General features: G+C 29.0%; 4 protein-coding genes across 5 annotated transcripts in view; 2 read left to right on the top strand and 2 right to left on the bottom strand.

Moving 5' to 3' along the window:
• Positions 1-3049: 3049 nt before the first annotated feature.
• On the top strand, positions 3050-4316 carry LOC130893047 (uncharacterized). Its single transcript, XM_057798813.1, has 3 exons — positions 3050-3170; positions 3449-3657; positions 3945-4316. The coding sequence occupies exons 1-3, from the start codon at positions 3068-3070 to the stop codon at positions 4314-4316; spliced, it is 684 nt and encodes a 227-aa protein (XP_057654796.1). The 5' UTR covers positions 3050-3067.
• A 1944-nt stretch (positions 4317-6260) lies between these two features.
• Positions 6261-13909, bottom strand: LOC130892818 (protein Smaug homolog 2). Its single transcript, XM_057798463.1, has 7 exons — positions 13725-13909; positions 13214-13477; positions 12832-13050; positions 12492-12772; positions 11538-11902; positions 11284-11482; positions 6261-11101 (listed from the first exon to the last, which is right to left on the bottom strand). Exons 2-7 carry the CDS (start codon positions 13475-13477, stop codon positions 10744-10746), a joined length of 1686 nt encoding a protein of 561 aa, XP_057654446.1. The 5' UTR covers positions 13725-13909; the 3' UTR covers positions 6261-10743.
• Positions 13910-14993: 1084 nt separating this feature from the next.
• The window catches only part of LOC130892814 (uncharacterized), an 83643-nt gene continuing 71127 nt past the window's right edge, over positions 14994-27509 (top strand). Inside the window, exon 1 of the mRNA XM_057798456.1 lies at positions 14994-15211. The gene's annotated coding sequence lies outside the window, so the exon portion shown is untranslated. The remainder of the gene's footprint in view (positions 15212-27509) is intronic.
• Positions 15441-27509, bottom strand: part of LOC130892816 (uncharacterized) — a 53859-nt gene continuing 41790 nt past the window's right edge. For both annotated transcript variants that reach the window (XM_057798458.1, XM_057798459.1), the window contains exons 6-7: positions 17108-17343; positions 15441-16258 (exon numbers count right to left, since the gene is read on the bottom strand). In XM_057798458.1, coding sequence (XP_057654441.1) covers positions 16156-16258; positions 17108-17343 — 339 coding nt within the window. In that variant the 3' untranslated portion in view covers positions 15441-16155. The remainder of the gene's footprint in view (positions 16259-17107; positions 17344-27509) is intronic.

The following is a 27509-nucleotide window of genomic DNA, read 5'->3' as shown; positions in this document are numbered from 1 at the left end:
CGTTTTTTGTAGATAATCTTATAATCTACAATTTTTATCTAAAATATTTTTATGATAAAACTCACCGTTTTGCTGATAATCGCGAAAAACCATTTTTTTTTACCTTCACAACTTTTTGAATCGTTATATCTCAGAAACGGTGGCTCGTAGAAAAAAAAGTATTAATACATTTTATGTAGATAATTTTATAATCTACAATTTTTATCTAAGGTATTTTCATGATAAAACTTACCGTTTTGCTGAAAATCACGAAAATCTCATTTTTTATGACCTTTGACCTCGAATAAATTTTTTTCCATACATGGAAATGATGGGGAACATTAAATTTTTTTATTTTCAATTGTATTTTGAACAATTTTACTGATTTTCAGCTTGATTGGAATTTATTTAGCTTCATTCTTATTTCTTGGTCTAATTTGACCGGACTATTATGGAAGAAAGAGGAATAATAAATTGATCACACCTCGTATATAAAGGTTATCCCATAAAGAATCCCGTTTCGAGATATTTCTTCGAAGACATCGTCTGCTATCGTGCAGTGAGTCTTTTTGGATTGCAATCGTGTTGTAGAACGGATTACAGAATTTAGAATCAACACGGTAATATTTTAAAAGTTAATAAAAAAAGAATTTCAATAAAAAGTTTACCTTTACCAGTGCTCATAAAAATAATCTTTCTGTCAAGATAATTTTTCAAGTGGTTATTAATGAACGTGATACAACTTGTATCAATATTATTCAATGAACATAACAAGAAATTCAATATACACTGCTCACCGAAAAAATGTTAATAATTATCGAAAATCTAATGCTGCAAAACGTGCCTTCGTTTTAATGAATAAATGAATCATTACTTGACCAGTGTTGCCATGTTTTGTTGATAAATTGTCTTTTATTAGACAATCTAAGAACACAGATGAGCTACGTCAAAATGGCAGCCGTGGGGTAAACAATCAATTCCGTAGATACTTTTTAGATCTGTTTTAGAGAAGCTAATACAGCTGAAGCTGAATATTTTTGCAGCTTATTTAGTCATCTGCAATGAAGCTTTCAAACAATCTACAAAATTTTGATTATTTTATGCTTAAATTACAGAATTTTTTTTGACATTTCCGCTGTTACGTCAATTTTGTCAATTATGAGTGAATACTGCAAAGTGATGAAAAAATACGAGACGCGTGGTCGCCACTGGAGGTGGGCAAAATAATCGATTAATAGAAAAATAATCGATTAATCGATATATATTTTTAAAAATCATCGGTAATCGATTAATCGATTAATCGAAAATAATCGATTAATCGAAAATAATCTATTAATCGAAAATAATCGATTAATCGAAAATAATGGATTATTTTATATAATCGATAATCGATTATATTTTTTGATAATTGCCCCGCCCTAGTCGCCACACATATCTAAAAAGAAGTTACTTCATATTTTGAAAGATTAAATTGAAAACAAACCCCCAGAAACGGTATTTTCTTGAACATAACCTCAAAGGTGTGAATATCCTGAGAAGATAAATCAATTATATTCCCAGATTATTAGAAAATAAAATTCCATCTTATTTATTAGTAAAAAATAAAAAAAGTACCCAGACTATAAGTAGATTTATTTTCTTATCTCTCTCTGTATGACGTCCGGGTCGTTCTAATAATTAAATAAATAAATATCAAATAGTAATTACTAAAAATCAAAGTTTTTGTAGATTAGTATATATTAAGTAGTTACCTACTGAGTGAAAAGATATTCACTCATTGAAAAAGCGTGTATAGTTATTTAATGGAACAGTACGACACGATACGAAACTAAACGACGTGACGGTGATATTCTGATTAATATCACAAGTCGCGACGGTCACATGCTAATGTGTTCATGTTATTAGTATGTAATAAAGTATATAGTTATTCATTTCGGCAGTAATTCTCCCGGTAGGGGGCGCTCGGACGCCTGCTGTTATACCTCACCTTTAATGGTATAATTTATGTCGAAGTAGGCCCTCTCAGCGAGAACCCCATAAGAATTGCTGGACGAGTTATGAGTCGACAATAACACTCACCTCGAACCCTACGATGAAAATGTACAAGAGAATCTGGTGCCAATTATTACTCTTTTACTGATGGTATGCCACCCGATATACACATGACCACCCATTTTCATCGTAGACATGAAAAGAAATAACATTCATGAGCCGTTTCATATACTGGGTGTCCATAATAGAAACCATCACTCAGTATAGTCCAAAATATAACCTCTATACCAAGTTGCATCATTCACAGAAGCGGATATTTCTAGTTCATAGTAGTTTAAGAAATTAAAAAAAGAGTAGTTCCCAATCAAAACACTATTTGCTAAGTTTTATACAGTGTGATAAATTTTCAGCTGAAGTGTTGCAAATAAATGAATTTTTTTCAACATTTTGTACCCCAATTTGAGTCTCTGTAACTTCTCAGGGATCCAACTTGGTTAGGTTAGGTTAGGTATAGGGGTAAATTGTAATTGAAAATATATTTGGAAATATTAGACGGTTTTACTCAGGCATATAATAAAAACAGCTTTTATCCGAATCATTCTATAATCGACCGAAATTAAATCAAAGAAAAATAAATCAATTTCGAAATAAATGCCACATGGCACGCAGAAAAAATAAACACATGTGAGCACACTTCCCGCCACAAAGCCTGCCTTCATTTGTTCCAATCCAGATTAATGACTACAAACTACACATTCAATTTATATGTTGATAAACCTCGTTAATTGAAGTCGAGCATGTCTTTTATAGTGAATTCTTCGGCTATAAATTATTTATTACAATGTGAAAGTTGTCCCGTTTATAGTATCTTTGATATTTTTTAAGAATTGTTTTTCTATAATAGATGCTACACCAATTATTGATGTTAATAATTAACCCACATACTCCAGCATTTTGTCATAAAACATAACTGGTAAAATTAAAATAATTGCAATAATTTTTCGCATCAGCAGTGTTGCAGCACAACACATAAAAAATACCGTTGTGAATATGACATTTCACATTCGAAAGAATTACAAGTTTAACAGTTTTGATAATGCCTCCGTACAATGCAGTTATATTATTTTTATTATCGAGTCATATTTATTTAGTGCAAATGACGTCTGAAAAGTATAACGTATTTGATAAAATACAATCAGGTACGTATTTTTTTTCATTCCAAAAAGACATATTAAAATAATTTAGTACCCGATTAGGCAACCAATAATACACACAAAACATTGAAGGTCTTAGGCAACCAATAATACACACAAAACATTGAAGGTCAAATTAAGGTCATTTAATTAATATTTAAGTAACAAAAATAACAATTTAACAATAAAATATGACGTAACTTCTGGTGAAGGATTGGAATTTGAATAATAAATTTACTTCGAAAAACAATACACTTTCCAAAAGTTTATTTATTTCATTATAGGTTTCAAAATGGCTAGCGATTTTTTATCGACTGACCACGCTAGTAGAGTAGCTAGTTTGGTCAGTAACGCACTTGGAGGGAAATCTTCACAGGGTAATACAAGCGGAAAACCTCATAATGTTTTTTCTGGATTTTTAAGACTTTTCGGATTCGAACCAAAACATATCAGTGCTATAGCAGTCAACGCTATAATATTAATTGCGCAATTAGTAAGAAACGTCAATATTTATTTCGACATATATATGTAACTATTATTAATATTAGAAATTGTTATTTGCAATTTGTATTTAATGTTATTAACGCCATCTGAAAAGTACTGAGTGAACTAAATTTCAAACGTAACTGCTTCTGACATCTATATTCGACTTAATTTACTATAGGTAGACATTTTTTAATAACAATTTATCGTTTACAAATAAATTTATGCAATTTATTACTTTCTAATCATTTAGAAATAAAATGTAATGACAGACAACTAGATTTATATCAATTCTAGATATCTACGTCCCTCAACTTACCAACGAAAGTGGAACCAAAACAAATTGAAAAAGATGCACCGTTCGAATGGATGTTGGATAATAGTATTATTTCTAACATATTTCCGGTTACACAAGATGAAAAATTGACTGAAAATGTTATCGATTACGTTAAAGAGAGAAGCCTGGATGAAGAAACCGGTTGTCTACAGCTCTTACTTTGCAAAATGAAGCCTTTCATTAAAGAAATGCAGAGAGCGATTAAAGAAAGAGGAAAAAATTTAGTCAAAGGATTCGATGTTCTATATAATTATTTTCCCTCCGCTGACGAAATTGACGAAAACGGGGAACTATGCGAGGAAAAATATTACTATTGTAGTGTACCTCTTTAAAAAATAAATAAATTTGTTTGATATATACTGTTTCAATTAATCCGGCTCGTTTGGACTGTAAAATATGTTGCATAAATCAAGCAAATACAACATCAAAAATAGGAAAGGAACAAGTACTTAGGCCCCTTCATATAACAATTTCACTATGATCTCAAAACGTCACTCCTATATTTATACATTGGCTTGAAATTTTGACGCTCTTGTCGCGCCGCTTTTGTCGCTTACGTATGAATGGGCCTTAAACACTAGATAGAAGTCTGAAGTGTGGTTAACTTCCGGTAAGATATAACAGAGCTTATTAGTCTTTATCGGGTTTTCATGCAGATTATATCTTATAAAAAGATATTTAACGTTCAGTTTTCGACTTGAAAATGGTTCAGTGTTCTGTTTTAATATGTTTTAAAAATAGTGCCAAAACAAATAAAGCTTCAAATGTAACATTCCATAGGTAAGTAATTAAGAAATTTCTCGATTATTTTTATGTTAAATTCGAAAGTTACTTAGTAGTATCGGCCGAACTAGTTCGAAGTAATAAATATTTCAATTATTTTATGTAATTTTCTTCAAATTATGATTAATAATTTTTGTTGCGCCGACGAGAAATTGCTGTAATAATAATTGTAGTATTAAATTCGAAAAAATTATATGATAGACTTCTAATTTTCTCAATGTGTTTCCAATACGAAAAATTCTAGTGAATCGTCGCGTATTTCAGCCCCAAATATTGTTAGTGCCTTAAATTTACATTGAATCAAGTAGGACTTCTTAGTTTTCAATCTTTTTTAAGGTTTCCAAAAAACGTGAATTGTAAGATTATGTGGACTGAGGCTACAGGTAGAGTTGATTGGGCCCCACCTAAAGGAGCAGTCATCTGCTCTGTACACTTCGAAGAGTCCTGTTTTTTTAATACTTTTAAAGGTCAACGTAAATTGATGGAAGGTTCAATACCAACCAAATTATTACCTAAAGTAAAGGTAAATTTTACCGCATTAGTCTTACTTTCACGACAGTCATATTTAATATTATAAAGATTTTATTGTGAATTTTCAATTGCAGAATACTTCTTCAACTTTTACATCAATTAAAGAAGAACCATATTCAGATACAGATATAGAGATAGATGAAGAACTAGACTGTAATCAGCGATATGATCAATCTAGTAGTACTCTATCATTTTTATCTATCTCAAGTTTAACACCTGATGATGATCTGAGAAAATTGTCTGATACAGATACGCCAACAGAGAAAAAAATGAAAATGGAAATTTTGAAACTGGATAATATTGTAAACAGACAGCAGAAAAATCTGAAACGACTTTGGCAAAAAAATCGTAGATACAGAAAAAAAATTACTTTGCTTGAAGAAAAATTAGTAACTGTAAAAAGTGAAACCTTAACTACTTCCATAGGGGAAACGGATATGGCTTAGATTATGCAAAGAGATTTTCTCTCTATTTAATGAATTATTAATTTACAAATCATCAAGAAATTGAAGGAAAATCATTTATAATTGAGGTTGAGTTACCTGGTTTTTCCTTTTTGCCCAGAACATTAACCTCAATGAGTTTGAACTATTAAACTTTTACCAAAATATACAAGTATACATTGAAATTTTGAAAAAAAGAACCAATAAAGCACATAAAATGCGTGAATCTCACAATAGGATCCAGGAAATAGAAAAAGAAGAGGATTAGAATGAAATGGGAATAAAGCGATTGGTAAAAAAATAAAAGACAGGACCACAAGGAAAATAATAAGTGACAGAATGAACTAAAAAAGGTAATGGGATTTGTTTCACCCTATGAAAAGCTTATAAAATCAATAAAAAACGGTCAAAACTTTTCCATTGTTTATATAGAAACTGTCAATTATGACACCATCATTTTTGAATTATTGTTAACGTTAATTTTGTTACAGGAAGGGAATAAAAAAAAAATAAAACACGTTTATTCATAGTTAGGTCAAATCTATTTAGATAGAAATCAGTCTTCTTCATCTGTGTCAAATAAAAATGTCAATCATTTATCACACTTACAATCACATTACATGCACGAACCACAAGGATTTATTCATTTTAGCATGTCAAAAAGGAAAATCTGTAAATTTAGTACCACTGAAATTTATTTCATGACTAGAACAATTCGTTTACTCGTTTCACCACAATATTTACACATTCTGGTCCTTCGAGCCGGATTAAATCACGAGTTTTGGTGTTACTGTAGTTTAATTTGGGATTTTTTTTGTAAATTTCGTCATAATAATGATGCACATCACAAGATATATAAAAATATTTTATTGGAAGTTGGTAGATATTATGATACCTATCGGGATATTCAGAGTAGAATGTAATTTTTGGATAATATGTTAAGAATTACAAATATTTGGTATAAATAGAAAATTTAGACTTGAAATATTGGAATTTGTAGAATAAAATGTTGATGATTTTTCAAAAATTTTCAAATTTTCAAAAATTTTAGATGAAAATGTGAATAAATTGTTGATATTATAATTAAATTTTGTAATTTATTTAATTATGTATGAATATATAGTGGGTGTTATAAATTTTTGTTGCAAAACAAGTGATTTTTGTATTAATTGTTTTACTTTGGAAGAAATTTGTTATATACAAAATTATAATTGAAAATTTGAGTCAACTAAGCATAATATTTAAACTTTTGATGGCAATTTCAAAATTTATTACCCAAAAATGTCCAACTGAAATCAAGTGCTTCTATTAGTATTGAATTAAAATTAAATAATGTTAGGTTAGGTACTATTCGATTTTTCTTTTTTTTGACATGTTTCGTTGATTATTATTATAAAAAAATATTTCTATATATAAAATAAACCCAGTATCGATAAAAATTGAATAATGGAACGAACAATGTCTAAATGTATTTAATATTAAAGAAATTTGTTGATATCTAAATGATTATGTATTTTTTTCTTGAACAAAATGGTTTCTTGTACAAGATTTTTCAATAAATTTATTGTTTGTTATAAATTGGTTCCGTATTAGCTCAAATTCTACTAAATACTGTCCTAAATAAGGAATGTTAGAAATATCAGAAATTTATAAAAAAAAAAGTTGACAAAAAAATTAATATACAGCTTTAGGACATGGCTAACGGTATAAAATATGTTGTTAGGTCAAAAAATGATCCTAAATAAGTTAATTTTGGATGAAGAGTACAAATGTAGATTGAAATTTTGGAAAATTATGAAAGAATAAGAGTCGAATTGATACATACAATTTACAATTGTACGAAATGAGTAACAGGAAAGAAAATTTGTTTTATTTGTTGTTGGAGTGTAAATACCTCAAGAGTTTTGGAAAAATAAGTGAAAATTTATGAAAACTTGATAAAAAACTCAAGTTCAACTAACCAATAGTTTTAGAAAATGACAAAAATGTTTTTGAAAAACATAATTTTGAAGAAAATAATTAGTGAACTAAAAAAAACTAGTTTGTATGTTTAGAAATTGATTAAGAGACATGAAAATATGTTTCATATTTTGTTTGGTTACAAAATGGTCCTAAATGAATTGAAATTATTTAATTTTGGGAAAAAAGTAGAAACATACACTGAAAATTGAGAGAGAAAAAAAATGAACAAGTCAACCAAATCGAAGAAAAAACAAGATTTCATCTTTAGGACATGATTCATGGTATAAAATATGTTAGGTTAGGTCAAAAAATGAATTGAAAGTTTAATTTTGAATAAACAGTAAAAATATACATTGAAACTTGAGAAAAAAAATGAAAAAAATCATCTGAATCTCTTCTATTTATCAAAAAAAAGTTTAAATGACCTACAAACGTTAAATTTTGCCAATATGAATTAAAATATTGAAAACATCATGTAAAAACTCAACTAAAACCACCAAAACAAAGTTTATGTAAGATAAGTTGTAAGTTCCGTAGCCTCAGTACAAAGAAAATTCTTCCTTTATCGATATCCTTCCAAAATAGATCAAAAATTTTGAACAAAACCGTATTTAAAGAAAATTCCCTTCAGACATTGTTCGTTTCATTATTATTCATAAAACCCATAAAAAAATATTGAATAACATATTAAAAAATCATACTAAATAAGTTTAGTACATTGTTTTTTTTTAAATTTTCAAATTTGGTCTACCAGCAGTCTTCAACAAATAAAAACAATCGTCAAATATATCTTATAACACAAAAGTTGTATACACTCAATAACAATAATAAAAAGATAAAAATAAAATAAGCACAAAATCAAAACAGGATATTTGAAGGACTCCGCCAGCAGTTAAAAATACAGGTATTGCGCTTACAGCACACAAATTGTCGAATTAATAGGCCACGGTGCTGTCGAACCCCATTGGTATTTCCAAAAGTTGGTCAAATTTCAACACGCTAACCCCACAACTAAGAAATAACTCATAATTTCCCCCCCGAGGGTTTTTTATGTAAAATAAATCTTTTCTATACCTTTCAATGATAACTTTGTGTTTAAATTGGTATTTTCAATCATTTAATGCGAATAAATAAAATTGTCAAAATTGCCTTGGCAGTCAACGTGTTGATTGATAATTTTAATTTACCTGGTAGAAATATTTGAAATTAATTTTTGTTTTAAAACAGATTTAGGTTCAATACTATCTATATGTGTTAAAAATCTTTGGAAAATTAATTAAAAAAACTTAACTAAACCCAATAACAATAAATTTTTATATTAAGAAAATGATTAAATGGCATGCGAAAATGTTTCATCGGTATGAATGACTTGGAAATGATAAATTTTGATAGAAAAACACTAAAAAGTAACAAATAAGCATGTTAATGGTCCAAAGTTGAAAAAGAATTGAAAAAAATGACTCTCCACCCATTAAAATTATATTTGTATGCTAAGAAAATAATTAATGAGCAGTGAATATGTTTCTTCGCTTCTTTTTGGTTAGAAAATCATTTAAAAAGACATCAAAAAATTGAATTTTGACAAAAAACTTCAAATATACAATGGAATTTGAAAGATTAACCAAAAAATTCAACTCGACCAAATAAAAATATGTTTTTATATTAAGAGAATGATCAATGGGCATGTGAAAATGTTTCATCGCTTCAGTTTGGTCAGAAAATGATCCCGAATAATTTGAAAAGGATAAATTTTAACTAAAAAATGCAAATATGAACTAAATTTTGAGATAACCCAATTCAAAACCATTTAAAACAAGTTCAGATGTTATTGGGCATGGAAATAGTTTTATCTCTGCTCATAGCTAAAAAAATCCCTTCATATCTCAATTTATATCAAGTTTTATCCAGAAAAAAGTAAGTGTACACTGAAATTTGGAAAAATCCAATTGAAACTATCAAGAATAAGTCCATACAATTAGAAAATGATTAATGGTGATGTAAATATGTTTCATTGCTTCTATGGGTTTGAAAAATGATCCCAAATAACTTGGAAATAATAAATTTTGAGAAGAAATTCCAAAAATACACTGAAACATGAAAAAACCCAACTGAAATTACCAAAAACATTTTTGAAAGTTACTAATTATCATGTAAATAGGTTCATCTCTCCTTTAACAACATGTCTGTATGTTATGGGAATGTTTAAGGGACATCCGAATCGATTCATCTTTTTTATTCGATCAAAAAAATGGCTCATTAGGCTTGTAAATATCAAATTTTAGCTAAAAATGATTTGTTACTTTGAAATTTGGAAAAAAACCAACTCAAAACTACTTAAAACAATTTCACATGTTTATCAAGTTACTATTGGGCATAGAAAGAAGTTTCATTACTTCTGTTTAGTTAGAAAATGATCCCGTAGGACTTGAAAAGGATAAATTTTAACAAAAAATTCCCAAAATACACTGACATTTGAAAAAACCAAACTCTAATTACCAAAAACATTTTTGAAAGTTCCTAATTACATGTAAAAAGTTTTACATTTGAAAAATAAATAGAAAAAAGTAATTGAACCCATTAATAGTTATGAAAATGATTAATAGACATCTAAATAGTTTCATCTTTATTATTTGATCAAAAAATGGTTCTTCATAATTTGTAAATATCAATTTTTAGCTAAAAATGGTAATATACACTGAAATTTGAAAAAAAAAACAAATAAAAACTAAATAATGAGAAAGTAAATATGTTTTATCAGTCCTGTTTAGTTAGAAAATAATCTTAAAAGGCTTAAAGACGATGAATTTAGACAAAAGAATGCAAAAATACCCTGAAATTTAGGAAAACTCAACTCAAAATAACCTAAAACAATTCCACATGCCTTTCTTTTGATCAAATAATCTGTATCAAAATATAAACCGTTAACAGGTTCAACCCCACTCACCCTACCAATAATTCGAAATCTTTGAACCAACTTTCCGAAATACCAACAAGGTAAACTTTAAAAACTACACACTACATTTCCTAAATAAAACTGTTATTAAGGTCCCAAAGCGTGTTCCATCATTTGTATACACAACGATTCCAAACTACTTTCGATTTCCTTACTATCAGGCGTTTTCAATTTAGGCAAGTTGATTTGTTTCTGACTAGATTCTGATGTTTCCATACAATTATTGGAATTATTCGCGAAATGAGGATTTCTATTCACCAATTTTTGGCTAGCCTGCGAAGTGTACAATTGATTCTGTAACGTTAAGCTACCCACTGAATGTCTGTGTGTATTCCACGATTGATTGTTCTGCATATTAGGAAACGATGAACTTTTCTTAGTGTAACTATTGGGTTGCATGGAACAACACAGTTTTTTGATCCTATGCGGATCCAAACGGTGAGACCTATAAGAAAATTTGTTATTATTATTTAAATCAGATAACCAGCATCTGAAAATCACAGTATATCTGAAATTAACTGAATATAATTTGATTCCACACTGTATTATTAAACTGAATAAAAATGTAATGATAATTTAAGTAAGCTTTACGACACTTATAATGACGTTTAGTATCTAGAGACTCACCTATTGGAGTGTTTTTTCGGTTTCCCACTGTGTACTGGAAGCACCAGGTCATCTTTGATCAACTGACACTTCCACATATTCAATTTTTTCTTCTGTTCATCTGTGAAAGAGTCCATTGTATCTGCTTTCTCGCACATAGAATGGAAAGCTAGAAGATAATCATCCGGAGGTTGTCGTAACATCAACATTTGAGTACAAACTTAAAATATAAATTTTTGTTTATAACCTCACAATTTGTTTTCATAACTATTTACCTTTTCCCATTACTTTAACAAACTGCGTTGGTAGATCCTCTCCCGGAGATATCTGTAACGGACTCTGCAATACACCTTTCAATTTTTTTAAAGCCACGTTCAAATCTCCCCCATTCATAACCTCTGTTTCCAATTCCGTTAACATTGTTCCTCTTTCTTTTAATTTATTTACGCTAAGGAGGATCTTGTGTCTAGCACCTTTGGTGATTCCTATGCTTTGTAGAGTTTCCTCCGTGAGGTTTACCATCTGATTGTAGGTGAGGTTGTTAAAAACCCAACTGTACTTATGTAACCTCAAGGATTTCAACCAACATATGATGCTTTTCATTGCTGGTGAATTATTTTGTAATTTTAGATCTTGTAATCTAAAATTGAGCATTATTTACAAGTCTATTATTAAGGGAATGATTGAACGGTTCTATTTTATCAGAAAATGATCCTAAATGACTTAAAATCCAACTCAACCCATCGAAAAAAATTCTGTACCCATAACAAGTCTGTGTATTAAGGAAATAACAAATGGGTTTGTGATTAAGCTTGAATTTATCAAATTTTAGGGAAAAAAATGCAAAATTAAAGTATATTTTGATACATGGATCAAAAACCCAACTAAACCAACCCAAAAATATTAAAATTTGAAAAATCCCATCTCAAATAATCAGGAACAAATTTGTACACTAAGAAAATTATTAATGGGTATATAAATATCTTACATCTCCTGTTTTACAGTTTACTAAATATACACTGAAATTTGAAACAAAAGACTTCAAATAACGAAAACAATAAAAAAATTAAGTATGCATTGGAATTTGAAAAACATCAATCTTCAAACAACTAAAACCAATAAAAAAATTGAAAATACACTGAAATTGGGAAAAAACAGACTTGCAACAACCAAAAACAATATACACTGAAATTAAATAAAAACAAATAAGTAATTAAATGAATGATTACCTTGTTTCAGATCGACTAGATTGTAAATTACATAATCCTGCTAATAAAGATTTATCACTAGATAATGAATAACTCCTAGGTTTGCAGGTAGGTTCACTGAGATTCTCTCTGGAATACCAATTGTCTTGATCACGTATAATATTATCAGGCGCTTGAGTTAAACTATTAGATCTTCTCTGTTTTAAATTTTGTTGGGAATCTGGATTAGGACTGACGGATTCATCACTTGATTCTGTCGCAGAAGAATGAACAAAAGGCTGAGGTTTCAATTTCAAAACAACCTAGATTAACAAAAAATTGAGGATACCAAACTGATTATTAGTAATTATAGGAGTTTTACCTGTTTTAGCAAGTCTTTGAATGAACTTTTGTCGTCGTTGGTAAATGCGGGATGTATGTACAAATAAGACATGATTTCTACACATTCATTGTATATTTTAACAGGTGGCGTTATAAATTCCGTGAATACTTGTTTTATTATTCGTAAATAACAGTCTGCAGTTTTTTTGTTGTCGGGTTTTAGTAAAGGTAAATGAGTCAGCAACAACGATATTGCTACCTATAATTGAAAAATAACAGCTGCAAAGTCCATACAACAAAAATTTTGCAAACTTCATCTGAATTTTTAAGAAAAAAAATATTCTCACTCCCAAAATTGATGAATACTTTTGATAAAACGAAAGATATATAAAGGAATCATTGTTAAAAATTGTTTTCTTTACCTGTGGTGGTTCAAGTAAAAAACTTGATACATGAATTGTGTCATTGGCATTTTTTTCTAAAACATATGCCGCTGGGGTATTTACGGCATTTATTGACATTTCTAAAGTATGTTGCAAAAATCTAGCATTGGCAAATGGTAATCCTACCATTAGGTAGTAAAGTCCCACGGTTCTTTCACAACTATCCCATTTGAGAAATTTAATTCTAATTTCATTGAGTTGTTCACAAAACTCTGAAAAATCTCGTACGTGACCATTATCCATCTAAAAGAGGTGGATATAAGAATACGTCGTTTAAAAAGCAATTATTCCAAATAAGTAATTTTCAAAAATTCATCTTTTTTATATTTTTTTTTGACAATGAAAATATAGTTTTTAAAAATATCGGATAAGAAATATTAAATTTTATACGAGTAATTTTTTAACAATTATCATTTTATTGAATTAATAACATAGTTATTAAAAAACTATTATCTTTCCTTTTAAAGCTATTATTTAAAATTACACTTACATTTTTTTCGTGTTATTCCTTTATTTTTTTCAACTTTTTTTTTAGTTGTTAACTACAATTTTTTTAATTAAGTATGTCATTATACTATCTACTTATTAACACTAAAAACACGAAACTAATTGAAATCTTGAAATGTTATTAAAAATAAATTGATAACATGGTTTCTAAGAGTTTAATTGAAGAAGCAGGATAAATTCGATTTCCTAATGCCAGAAAGAGATAAAGAGCTGTATCAGTGTACAACTGATGACAGACCTAGCTGTCTAATTTCCGATGTTACCCGACGATATAAACCAGTGGAGAACAGAATATTATTTTGTAGTACATACTTTCCATACATATAATAAAGTATTTGATAAATGATCAATATGGCTGTGCACGTAGTAGGCGCAGCATTGTTTAGTGTTTATTTGTTTTTATGTTATAAAATGTGTTATACTGTATAGTGCTTCAATTTATTGATGCTTCATTCAAATTACCTGAAAAACTTTTTATTCGCGTGCCCAGAGCAATAAAAGAACGAACAAAGTGGTTACAACTTGAAAGAGATCCAGTGACTTAATCGATTACAACTTATATTTGTAAAGGTCACTGATATAAGTATAAATTGTTCTATTTGATCTCATATCTTTATAATAGATATTTTGTAACCACAAAAAAATTAAATTACTGATACATTTAACCAAAAAGAATTAAATAGCTTTAATGAAACTGCGTCGGACTTTTACTATTTAGTGATCGCACTGGCAGATGATTATTAATGTTTTCGAATAATGGAAAGAAAAAATGTTTGTCTCAGGAATTTTTTAGATTTTTAGCGATAAAGTGGAAAATCAATATAATATAAACTTCACATTCAAAGTTATGTTCATATCTATGCCTATTCCCCGAATAGAAATAAAAATTAGTATTGCCTCAATTAAATCAATGTTCCTATAATTATGTACGATTTTTTTATCGATATTTAGCACGATCTGGACATCTCGCAACTATAACTACATTTTACTTCATGTTATTCATAATCCCAGGACTCCACTGGGCCATCGGATAACATCGGTGAGATCTGTTATTTTATTTTACTCTGATTGTACTCTGTTGTTAATTATTGAGTATCATTTATTAGAACACATCTGCCTCAAGTATTGTTCTCTATTGATTCTTTTATTTGCATTATTTTATATTGAATTATTATTATTAGTATATAGAAGATTTTCTTGCTATTTCATATAAGATGGATAGGCAACACTTACTTCATTAATGTGTGAGCCAGAGAGATAAATTAGAAGACAGAACTAAGACGGAAAGCAGTTTCACAGTGTTGCCAGTAAAGTCTAGCGGTTGTTTTTAACATAAATGTTTTTTATTTATTCATTTATTTAATAATATATTTGTAGAATTTTGTGAAAAATATAAACAAATGTGATATGTACGTGATTGTGAAATGTGTAAAAAAGTACATCGTTTAATCCAGATTTATCATTTCTTCTGTAAGTAATTTTAGGTTAAATAATAGATAATTACCACATATCTTTGAGTAAATCACAGTTTTTTGCGATATTTTTTTGCTATACATGTTTTTTGTCACTAATATTAGAAAAATATATATAACAGTCCACACTCTGTGTTGTAACGTATCTATCTTCACTATGCCACTGTTTATTATTCGTGTTTGTATAAATATCTGTGTTAAGACACTATGTTGAAATAAATACGAAGTTTTGATTCCAAAAATTTTATTACACATAAAACAAAAAGTTGAAACAGTGATTGAAGACAATAAATTTGACGTGTGTAATGAACGAATATGCATGCATATATAGATACTATATAATATGCTATTTCCGGTTTTACAAGGAACTTTTTTTCTCAAATACAGGAATATATTAGATATTTGATAAAATTTTGTTACTTTTATCACGTAAGAAGACTTAAATATTTCATCTCATTCTAGATAGCACGTTCGAATCTCAATATATTTATCACATTTATAAAATACAAATTAAAAGGAAAATTTTCCCGTGCTGTGGAATGATGCCATACTGTTGAATTGTTTGGGAATATGGCGGCCATCGCGTTGACGTTGACATCATATATCGACTCCATATTGAAAATAACGCTTAAGTTTTTTACATCACAATATATATTTTATTGGGTTCCTTTTTTATTATAAATGTAAAATTTAAACTATACCAACACAATGAATATGTTGGAGTTATCACAATAATTTTTGGAACGTAGTTTGATTCATCTATTTAGTTGATATTGATGAGTTGTATATACAATATGGCGTCGGAATCATGACGTTATCACCACTGGCTAGGTTCCTGATATATATTTCGGAATACATACATCAAAACCCAAACACGAAATCTTATTTCATAACATTTACTGTTCGTATAACGTGCTACCTGAATGAATACCTTTTATTTTTTCAATAATTTGCAATATATCTTATAACTATGTATAGGAAAATTGACAATATTATATGATATGATGAATAATTCGGTGATGGGGTGCTGCTAAATGCACTGTACCTGTAAAAAAACATAGAATCAATGTTTTTTTGTCAATAAATTACGTACAAAAGGTTTGTGGAAAAAGTAATAAAATTAGCATTACTACGAACGATTTGGCAACGTTTTGTATACCGGTATGTCTGTGTACTAGATCGGTTTGTTTAGAATTTCAGCTTTATAGGGTTAGTATTTTGGTTTTTACTATGCTATTAGTGAATTTACGTTTTTGTTTTCAAAAATATAACATAATTCTGTAATTTTTTGTTATCTTTGGCGAAAAGTGTGAAGAATCTTGTGAGATAGAAGTTTAATAAGGATAATGAGTGAATAATTAAATTTAAACACAACTTTTGGTGTGTAAATGTCGCCGAAAAAATATCGATTTGAGTTATTGCGACTGTAAAGATTGTAAGGTTAGATCACAAAACACAGATAAGTCATTTTATTTATTTATTTATATCCTTCAGCATTCTTAATAGAAGTCAAATTTGAAGTAAAAAGTAAAAAAAATGCTTCATTATTATCTATACAATTTTAGAGTAAGTACGGGATAATAGAATACACTGAAAAAAGTTTTTTGTACACACATTGTAATGAAATGTGAAAGCTCGACGTAAGGGATTATAAATTACGTAATTTTCAATGTGAAATTATGAAAATGACTAAAATATTTTGTACATTTTTTCTATACAATAAATGGTTGTACAAATGAAACAAAAGATTATTTACATTGCTGGATATAGTGATTTTAAACTTTGAAGAATCTTTTAAGGTGATTTGTGGGTTAGATTAGAATATATATTGATGAAATATAAAGGGGGTTTGTATGAGGAGTGGAATGTAACCGCTTTTGTTCTATTTGCTTACCACAGTTGCAACTTTTCATTGTTAGCTACTCCTTCTCCGTTAGCTGTTTTGAAGGGTATAATTACGGTAGAAAGTTGCGGGACAAAATTGACATTTGGCATCGAAGCTTCGCATCCTATTTGAATGCTGTCACCTCTTGACAAATTTCCACTGATTAACAAGCGTAGAATAATTGATTGTGCTACGAGAAAATCGGATTCTCTTTCTATAATTGTAGGTCTAGAAACTGGAACGGCCTGTAACAAAGTATAAATTAAATAAATTGTTTACTTAAGGAATAAAACGTTAATTAATTATAAACTTTTACCGATTTAATTTGTTTTTGGTGTTATTTGAAGTTATGTATTCGAGTACAAGCAAAAAATGTGGTTTTGGTAATATTTTCGTTGTAAATTGAAACCTATTGAATTTTCAGTAAAAATAAAATCGAAATACATCAAATTTCCCTCAAATTCCTTATTTTTTTTTTCGAAAATGACCTTTTAGCAGCAACAACAAATCGTGCAAATTTAATCGATAGACATATTTCCAAAAAAATCCATTTTTATTGTGCAAAACTATAATTTTTTATCAGTTACATCATTCTTGTGTATCAATTGAATCAGTACTATCTTCTGAAATCCTGTTCAAGATCATTTTTGAATGTTTTAGGAGGTTATTAAGGTTCTTCATGAATACTATCGACGAAACATTTGTTTATGGTGTTATTTGAGGTTATGAATTCGAGTACAAGCAAAAAAATGTGGTTTTGGTAATATTTTCGTTGTAAATTGAAACCTATTGAATTTTCAGTAAAAATAAAATCGAAATACATCAAATTTCCTTCAAATTCCTTATTTTTTTTTTCGAAAACGACCTTTTAGCAGCAACAACAAATCGTGCAAATTTGATCGATAGACATATTTTCAAAAAAATCCATTTTTATTGTGCAAAACTATAATTTTTTATCAGTTACATCATTCTTGTGGATCAATTGAATCAGTACTATCTTCTGAAATCCTGTTCAAGGTCATTTTTGAATGTTTTAGGAGGTTATTAAGGTCCTTCATGAATACCATCGACGATACATTTGTTTATGGTGTTATTTGAGGTTATGAATTCGAGTACAAGCAAAAAAATGTGGTTTTGGTAATATTTTCGTTGTAAATTGAAACCTATTGAATTTTCAGTAAAAATAAAATCGAAATACATCAAATTTCCTTCAAATTCCTTATTTTTTTTTTCGAAAACGACCTTTTAGCAGCAACAACAAATCGTGCAAATTTGATCGATAGACATATTTTCAAAAAAATCCATTTTTATTGTGCAAAACTATAATTTTTTATCAGTTACATCATTCTTGTGGATCAATTGAATCAGTACTATCTTCTGAAATCCTGTTCAAGGTCATTTTTGAATGTTTTAGGAGGTTATTAAGGTCCTTCATGAATACCATCGACGATACATTTGTTTATGGTGTTATTTGAGGTTATGAATTCGAGTACAAGCAAAAAAATGTGGTTTTGGTAATATTTTCGTTGTAAATTGAAACCTATTGAATTTTCAGTAAAAATAAAATCGAAATACATCAAATTTCCCTCAAATTCCTTATTTTTTTTTTCGAAAACGACCTTTTAGCAGCAACAACAAATCGTGCAAATTTAATCGATAGACATATTTCCAAAAAAATCCATTTTTATTGTGCAAAACTATAATTTTTTATCAGTTACATCATTCTTGTGTATCAATTGAATCAGTACTATCTTCTGAAATCCTGTTCAAGATCATTTTTGAATGTTTTAGGAGGTTATTAAGGTTCTTCATGAATACTATCGACGAAACATTTGTTTATGGTGTTATTTGAGGTTATGAATTCGAGTACAAGCAAAAAAATGTGGTTTTGGTAATATTTTCGTTGTAAATTGAAACCTATTGAATTTTCAGTAAAAATAAAATCGAAATACATCAAATTTCCTTCAAATTCCTTATTTTTTTTTTCGAAAACGACCTTTTAGCAGCAACAACAAATCGTGCAAATTTAATCGATAGACATATTTCCAAAAAAATCCATTTTTATTGTGCAAAACTATAATTTTTTATCAGTTACATCATTCTTGTGGATCAATTGAATCAGTACTATCTTCTGAAATCCTGTTCAAGGTCATTTTTGAATGTTTTAGGAGGTTATTAAGGTCCTTCATGAATACTATCGACGATACATTTGTTTATGGTGTTATTTGAGGTTATGAATTCGAGTACAAGCAAAAAAATGTGGTTTTGGTAATATTTTCGTTGTAAATTGAAACCTATTGAATTTTCAGTAAAAATAAAATCGAAATACATCAAATTTCCCTCAAATTCCTTATTTTTTTTTTCGAAAACGACCTTTTAGCAGCAACAACAAATCGTGCAAATTTAATCGATAGACATATTTCCAAAAAAATCCATTTTTATTGTGCAAAACTATAATTTTTTATCAGTTACATCATTCTTGTGTATCAATTGAATCAGTACTATCTTCTGAAATCCTGTTCAAGGTCATTTTTGAATGTTTTAGGAGGTTATTAAGGTCCTTCATGAATACCATCGACGATACATTTGTTTATGGTGTTATTTGAGGTTATGAATTCGAGTACAAGCAAAAAAATGTGGTTTTGGTAATATTTTCGTTGTAAATTGAAACCTATTGAATTTTCAGTAAAAATAAAATCGAAATACATCAAATTTCCCTCAAATTCCTTATTTTTTTTTTCGAAAACGACCTTTTAGCAGCAACAACAAATCGTGCAAATTTGATCGATAGACATATTTTCAAAAAAATCCATTTTTATTGTGCAAAACTATAATTTTTTATCAGTTACATCATTCTTGTGTATCAATTGAATCAGTACTATCTTCTGAAATCCTGTTCAAGATCATTTTTGAATGTTTTAGGAGGTTATTAAGGTCCTTCATGAATACCATCGACGATACATTTGTTTATGGTGTTATTTGAGGTTATGAATTCGAGTACAAGCAAAAAAATGTGGTTTTGGTAATATTTTCGTTGTAAATTGAAACCTATTGAATTTTCAGTAAAAATAAAATCGAAATACATCAAATTTCCTTCAAATTCCTTATTTTTTTTTTCGAAAACGACCTTTTAGCAGGTTATTAAGGTCCTTCATGAATACTATCGACGATACTATAAGAAAATAAACCGGGAAAAAACTAATTTCCCAACGAAATATATCATCTCAAACAGTGTTGGTCTCTTTTTTAACAATACACGTGGAAATTATTATCAGAATTTTAGATCCATCAATAGGGGGCGTATTAGAAAAAATGAAAATAAAAATTGAAAATTTTTAAAAATTTACCCATTCAAGTGGCACTTTATATATAATAATCGAATTCTTTAACATTTTCTGCGCATTTTTCATCCCACATGTTTTGGTCTATCTATTGAAATAAGAAGTGGGGGAGAGTGGGAAAATTGTTACGAAAAAATACCTGTAAGTCCGGTTCTGCTTATCCGATTTGTATAAATTTGATGTTGTTTGAAAGAAATTTTGTCCAACAATACAAAATTTATAAATTCTAAGCAATATAATGAACAGTGTGAATCCTAGAGGGCGTTGTTTCATTTATGAAAATATTAAACTCATATAGTAGCAACGCGTACATGAATTTTTTCCACCCCTTACTGCCTGTTTGTAGTTCTTTGAATATTATTTATGATTGAGGAAACCCATTGGTATGATTTTCAGAAATTCTTGTACATAAACTATGACATTGACAGTTGACATAGAGATGCAAGACGTCATCGTGTATTATTACAAAAATCTCGTTATATAATTATTTTTCTCCGTGTAAAATGAATCAGTTATCAGTAAGTTTAAAGTTATTTCAAAGCAGCATCGAAAAGTTTCAGTGGTTAACCTCGTAATTATGCACTACAAAGGATTGATGACATACTTCAAGAACTTTAGTACCAGTTTATGAAACTCAACTAAATTCTTTTACCCTCCACGAAATCCAATATCTGGTTTTAACAAACAGTGGTGCTTCGTCGAGAAAAAACAAATTAAATTCGTTTCCTTTTAGATTTTGAATAATATGATACATCAAATAAAATTGAAAGATCTACGAGCCGCCGCTGGAGAAATTAGTAAAGATTCAACCAACGAGTTGGAAAGATTAACTTTTAGAGTGATTTCGACCCTTTTGCAGCTAATTTCGTATCTTTATTACTCTCTTAGAAGAAGAGATAAAACTGTTTTATATTTGGAAGAACAAGTAGTAAATCTTTCAACTACTAGCTTTGCAAACTTTAATCATTAATCCCAATTTATAAGATCGTCAAATTCCAAATCAAGTTCTCTTTTTTTCGGTTTCACAAGGGTGTAGATGATGATGATGATTAGTTGGACAATGTAGGTTCTAGATCCTCCAGAAGGTAACGAAGAAAACAGAAAAAGTTATGGAAGGGAAGTTCGTACCGGTACTAGAATTCATAAGGACTCAGTAACTATGAGACAAGCAGGTCTATTTGGAGGGTACGATAAACTTTGAGGTCGTTGCGAAATAGAAAAGAAAAAAAAGCTTCAAAACGACCTCACCCTTTATTTTAACATTAAACTGAATTTTTAATTTAAAAATACTGTCACGTTCCTTCGTTTCAGTTAGATATTCGTATTAAAAAGAGATTTGAACATGTACGCACATTCTTTTGTTTGGATTTTGCAAATTTATTCAAATGGAATACTTTGCATATTTTTTCGTAACATTCCGCGAGGTAGATTAGTGTTGATTATGATACGGAGTGTTGCTAACTTATATTTTCAATGATACACTTCCTAGCTTTGATATATATTCAAACATTCTGTCGAAAAACGTTTGAAACTAATCCTGAAACCGATCAACGTACCATACAAACATTTTTAAATGGGTTTTCCCGCATAAATTTCATCTTTGGATAGAAATACGAATGAGACACACGTTTCTGGCGCGATTCCCATACTAGGACAGTTTTTTAGCGACACATCTTTTAGGCAGAAGAGGTTCTGTACTAGTTTAAATGCTTTGGAATTGATTTTTTATGATTTTTATACGGTAGGACATTGGAGTCAATACTTTTAATCAATACTGGAAGATATTGAGTAATTTTTTATCTAATAGGACATAAGAGTCAATCAATTTTACATAGTAGGACATTAGAGTCAATATTTTGATCAAAACTAGTTGTAATTGAATAATTTTTAAGTGGTAGGACATTATAATCAATTGTTTCAATTGATATTAATAAAATTTGAACAATTTTGTTTGCAGTAGAAGGACAGAATTGTAAAAATAAATCAGTATTCTGATTTATTTTCACTTCGTAGGACACTAATCAAAGTGTTTGACAAATCTAGTTGAGATAGAATGTTTTTCTTGTCGTTTTGATCAATTCTAGTGGATATTGACAATTTTTCACATAGTAGGAATCGGAATCAATTTTAAAAACGATTTTTTACGTAGTAGGACAATTTTTTTCATAACGGTAGTCGAGATTGAATTATATTTATGTGTTAGGACATCAAATTCAACTTTTTTAATCAATTCTAGTGAAAATTGTAGAGTTTTAAACATAGTAGGACATCGGAATCAACTTAAACAATGATTTTCATGTAGTAGGACATTGCATTCAAGTTTTTCGACAAAACTAGTCGAGATTGAAATATATTTATGTGTTAGGACATTCAAATCAACTTTTTTGATCAATTCTAGTGAATATTGACCAATTTTTCACATAGTAGGACATCGGAATCAACTTAAACAATGATTTTCATGTAGTAGGACATTGGATTCAATTTTTTTCACAAAGCTAGTCGAGATTGAATTATACTTATGTATTAGGACATCAAAATCAACTTTTTTGATCAATTCTAGTGAATATTGATTAATTTTTCACATAGTAGGACATCGGAATCAACTTAAACAATGATTTTTACGTAGTACGACATTGGATTCAATTTTTTTCACAAAGCTAGTCGAGATTGAAATATATTTATGTGTTAGGACATGCAAATCAAACTTTTTTGATCAATTCTAGTGAATATTGATTAATTTTTCACATAGTAGGACATCGGAATCAACTTAAACAATGATTTTTACGTAGTACGACATTGGATTCAATTTTTTTCACAAAGCTAGTCGAGATTGAAATATATTTATGTGTTAGGACATGCAAATCAAACTTTTTTGATCAATTCTAGTGAATATTGATTAATTTTTCACATAGTAGGACATCGGAATCCACTTAAACAATGATTTTCATGTAGTAGGACATTGGATTCAATTTTTTTCACAAAGCTAGTCGAGATTGAATTATACTTATGTATTAGGACATCAAAATCAACTTTTTTGATCAATTCTAGTGAATATTGATTAATTTTTCACATAGTAGGACATCGGAATCAACTTAAACAATGATTTTTACGTAGTACGACATTGGATTCAATTTTTTTCACAAAGCTAGTCGAGATTGAAATATATTTATGTGTTAGGACATGCAAATCAAACTTTTTTGATCAATTCTAGTGAATATTGATTAATTTTTCACATAGTAGGACATCGGAATCAACTTAAACAATGATTTTCATGTAGTAGGACATTGTATTCAAGTTTTTCGACAAAACTAGTCGAGATTGAAATATATTTATGTGTTAGGACATTCAATTCAAACTTTTTTGATCAATTCTAGTGAATATTGAACGAGTTTTTCACATAGTAGGACATCGGAATCAACTTAAACAATGATTTTTACGTAGTACGACATTGGATTCAATTTTTTTCACAAAGCTAGTCGAGATTGAAATATATTTATGTGTTAGGACATGCAAATCAAACTTTTTTGATCAATTCTAGTGAATATTGATTAATTTTTCACATAGTAGGACATCGGAATCCACTTAAACAATGATTTTCATGTAGTAGGACATTGGATTCAATTTTTTTCACAAAGCTAGTCGAGATTGAATTATACTTATGTATTAGGACATCAAAATCAACTTTTTTGATCAATTCTAGTGAATATTGATTAATTTTTCACATAGTAGGAATCGGAATCAATTTTAAAAACGATTTTTTACGTAGTAGGACAATTTTTTTCATAACGGTAGTCGAGATTGAATTATATTTATGTGTTAGGACATCAAATTCAACTTTTTTAATCAATTCTAGTGAAAATTGTAGAGTTTTAAACATAGTAGGACATCGGAATCAACTTAAACAATGATTTTCATGTAGTAGGACATTGCATTCAAGTTTTTCGACAAAACTAGTCGAGATTGAAATATATTTATGTGTTAGGACATTCAAATCAACTTTTTTGATCAATTCTAGTGAATATTGACCAATTTTTCACATAGTAGGACATCGGAATCAACTTAAACAATGATTTTCATGTAGTAGGACATTGGATTCAATTTTTTTCACAAAGCTAGTCGAGATTGAATTATACTTATGTATTAGGACATCAAAATCAACTTTTTTGATCAATTCTAGTGAATATTGATTAATTTTTCACATAGTAGGACATCGGAATCAACTTAAACAATGATTTTTACGTAGTACGACATTGGATTCAATTTTTTTCACAAAGCTAGTCGAGATTGAAATATATTTATGTGTTAGGACATGCAAATCAAACTTTTTTGATCAATTCTAGTGAATATTGATTAATTTTTCACATAGTAGGACATCGGAATCAACTTAAACAATGATTTTTACGTAGTACGACATTGGATTCAATTTTTTTCACAAAGCTAGTCGAGATTGAAATATATTTATGTGTTAGGACATGCAAATCAAACTTTTTTGATCAATTCTAGTGAATATTGATTAATTTTTCACATAGTAGGACATCGGAATCCACTTAAACAATGATTTTCATGTAGTAGGACATTGGATTCAATTTTTTTCACAAAGCTAGTCGAGATTGAATTATACTTATGTATTAGGACATCAAAATCAACTTTTTTGATCAATTCTAGTGAATATTGATTAATTTTTCACATAGTAGGACATCGGAATCAACTTAAACAATGATTTTTACGTAGTACGACATTGGATTCAATTTTTTTCACAAAGCTAGTCGAGATTGAAATATATTTATGTGTTAGGACATGCAAATCAAACTTTTTTGATCAATTCTAGTGAATATTGATTAATTTTTCACATAGTAGGACATCGGAATCAACTTAAACAATGATTTTCATGTAGTAGGACATTGTATTCAAGTTTTTCGACAAAACTAGTCGAGATTGAAATATATTTATGTGTTAGGACATTCAATTCAAACTTTTTTGATCAATTCTAGTGAATATTGAACGAGTTTTTCACATAGTAGGACATCGGAATCAACTTAAACAATGATTTTTACGTAGTACGACATTGGATTCAATTTTTTTCACAAAGCTAGTCGAGATTGAAATATATTTATGTGTTAGGACATGCAAATCAAACTTTTTTGATCAATTCTAGTGAATATTGATTAATTTTTCACATAGTAGGACATCGGAATCAACTTAAACAATGATTTTCATGTAGTAGGACATTGTATTCAAGTTTTTCGACAAAACTAGTCGAGATTGAAATATATTTATGTGTTAGGACATTCAATTCAAACTTTTTTGATCAATTCTAGTGAATATTGAACGAGTTTTTCACATAGTAGGACATCGGAATCAACTTAAACAATGATTTTTACGTAGTACGACATTGGATTCAATTTTTTTCACAAAGCTAGTCGAGATTGAAATATATTTATGTGTTAGGACATGCAAATCAAACTTTTTTGATCAATTCTAGTGAATATTGATTAATTTTTCACATAGTAGGACATCGGAATCCACTTAAACAATGATTTTCATGTAGTAGGACATTGGATTCAATTTTTTTCACAAAGCTAGTCGAGATTGAATTATACTTATGTATTAGGACATCAAAATCAACTTTTTTGATCAATTCTAGTGAATATTGATTCATTTTTCACATAGTAGGACATCGGAATCAACTTAAACAATGATTTTTACGTAGTACGACATTGGATTCAATTTTTTTCACAAAGCTAGTCGAGATTGAAATATATTTATGTGTTAGGACATGCAAATCAAACTTTTTTGATCAATTCTAGTGAATATTGATTAATTTTTCACATAGTAGGACATCGGAATCCACTTAAACAATGATTTTCATGTAGTAGGACATTGCATTCAAGTTTTTCGACAAAACTAGTCGAGATTGAAATATATTTATGTGTTAGGACATCAAAATCAAACTTTTTTGATCAATTCTAGTGAATAATAAACAAATTTTCACATAGAAGGACGTGAAAATCATTTCATAGATTGAATTTTTTCGAAGTAGGATATTAGAACACGGGCGTAGCCAGGATTTAGTTTTGGGGGGTGTTTGGTTTGAAGTAGTCCATACCTTTAGGTTTTCACCCTTCCTTTTTACTCCCACATTTTTCGACAATTCACGTATCTATCCTTAACACGATTATTTAGCAGCCAAAACTCCGCTCATTCCGACCGAGAAGATGTTCTACACTAGTTTAATGTTTCGGAACCAATTGTTTTTGTCGCGATTGAGCTACCCACACAAGTTCCCATAGACCAATAGTAAAAAGTAATCGATGCATTCAAATAAATTATACGAGTAGTGAATAGTGATATTATTATAAATAGTGAGTAGTTTAGTGTAAGTGCAAATTAAGTGGGTAAGAAACATCGTGTGAATAAATTCGCCACACGGTTAAAAATAGTTTAAATAAATAAGTAAAACCTTGAAATATTTACTTTCGTCGACTATGGTTATGCAATGTCGTCGATCTAAAATAGAAACGATTTACATATATATTTGCAGTCGGATTTTACAAATTCACACATCGCGAAAAATCTACTCATTTTCTGTCTGAGTCTGACAGTATATAGACGATATGTTAGTAGAAAAGAGAGAAAATTCGTGGAAAATTGTGGAAGTTCAAAGTTTGTTTCGTTGTATACGTTTCCTTCAAGAGGAAAATTTCTAGTTCGATTCCCTTCTATCTGGAATTTATTCCAGTCCGGATAAGTACGGCGTCTTAAAGGAAAGTTGATAGGGGAAGATTGTTTTCGCTTCACTAGAGAATACCTACTCGTATACTGAATACTTTTGATTTAATCGGCTGAAATAAACGGCGTTAGCTAAAAACATTATTATACATTATGTACAATGATAAAGAGCGATGGGTTAATGTCGATCAAAGGGATACAAAAAGTATCAGTCACCAGCAATCAACAATTAAAGGGATTCTTAGACCCAAACTAACAACTTTCCTCAATCAGAACTCGAGATTTGAAAGAAGAAACCTTTGAATGCTTTACAGGGAGGCGTCGAAAAGTACTTATTGACT

This window comes from Diorhabda carinulata, chromosome 4, assembly GCF_026250575.1.
Source record: "Diorhabda carinulata isolate Delta chromosome 4, icDioCari1.1, whole genome shotgun sequence".
Lineage (NCBI taxonomy): Eukaryota > Metazoa > Arthropoda > Insecta > Coleoptera > Chrysomelidae > Diorhabda > Diorhabda carinulata.
This window is presented reverse-complemented; position numbering and strand designations above follow the sequence as displayed.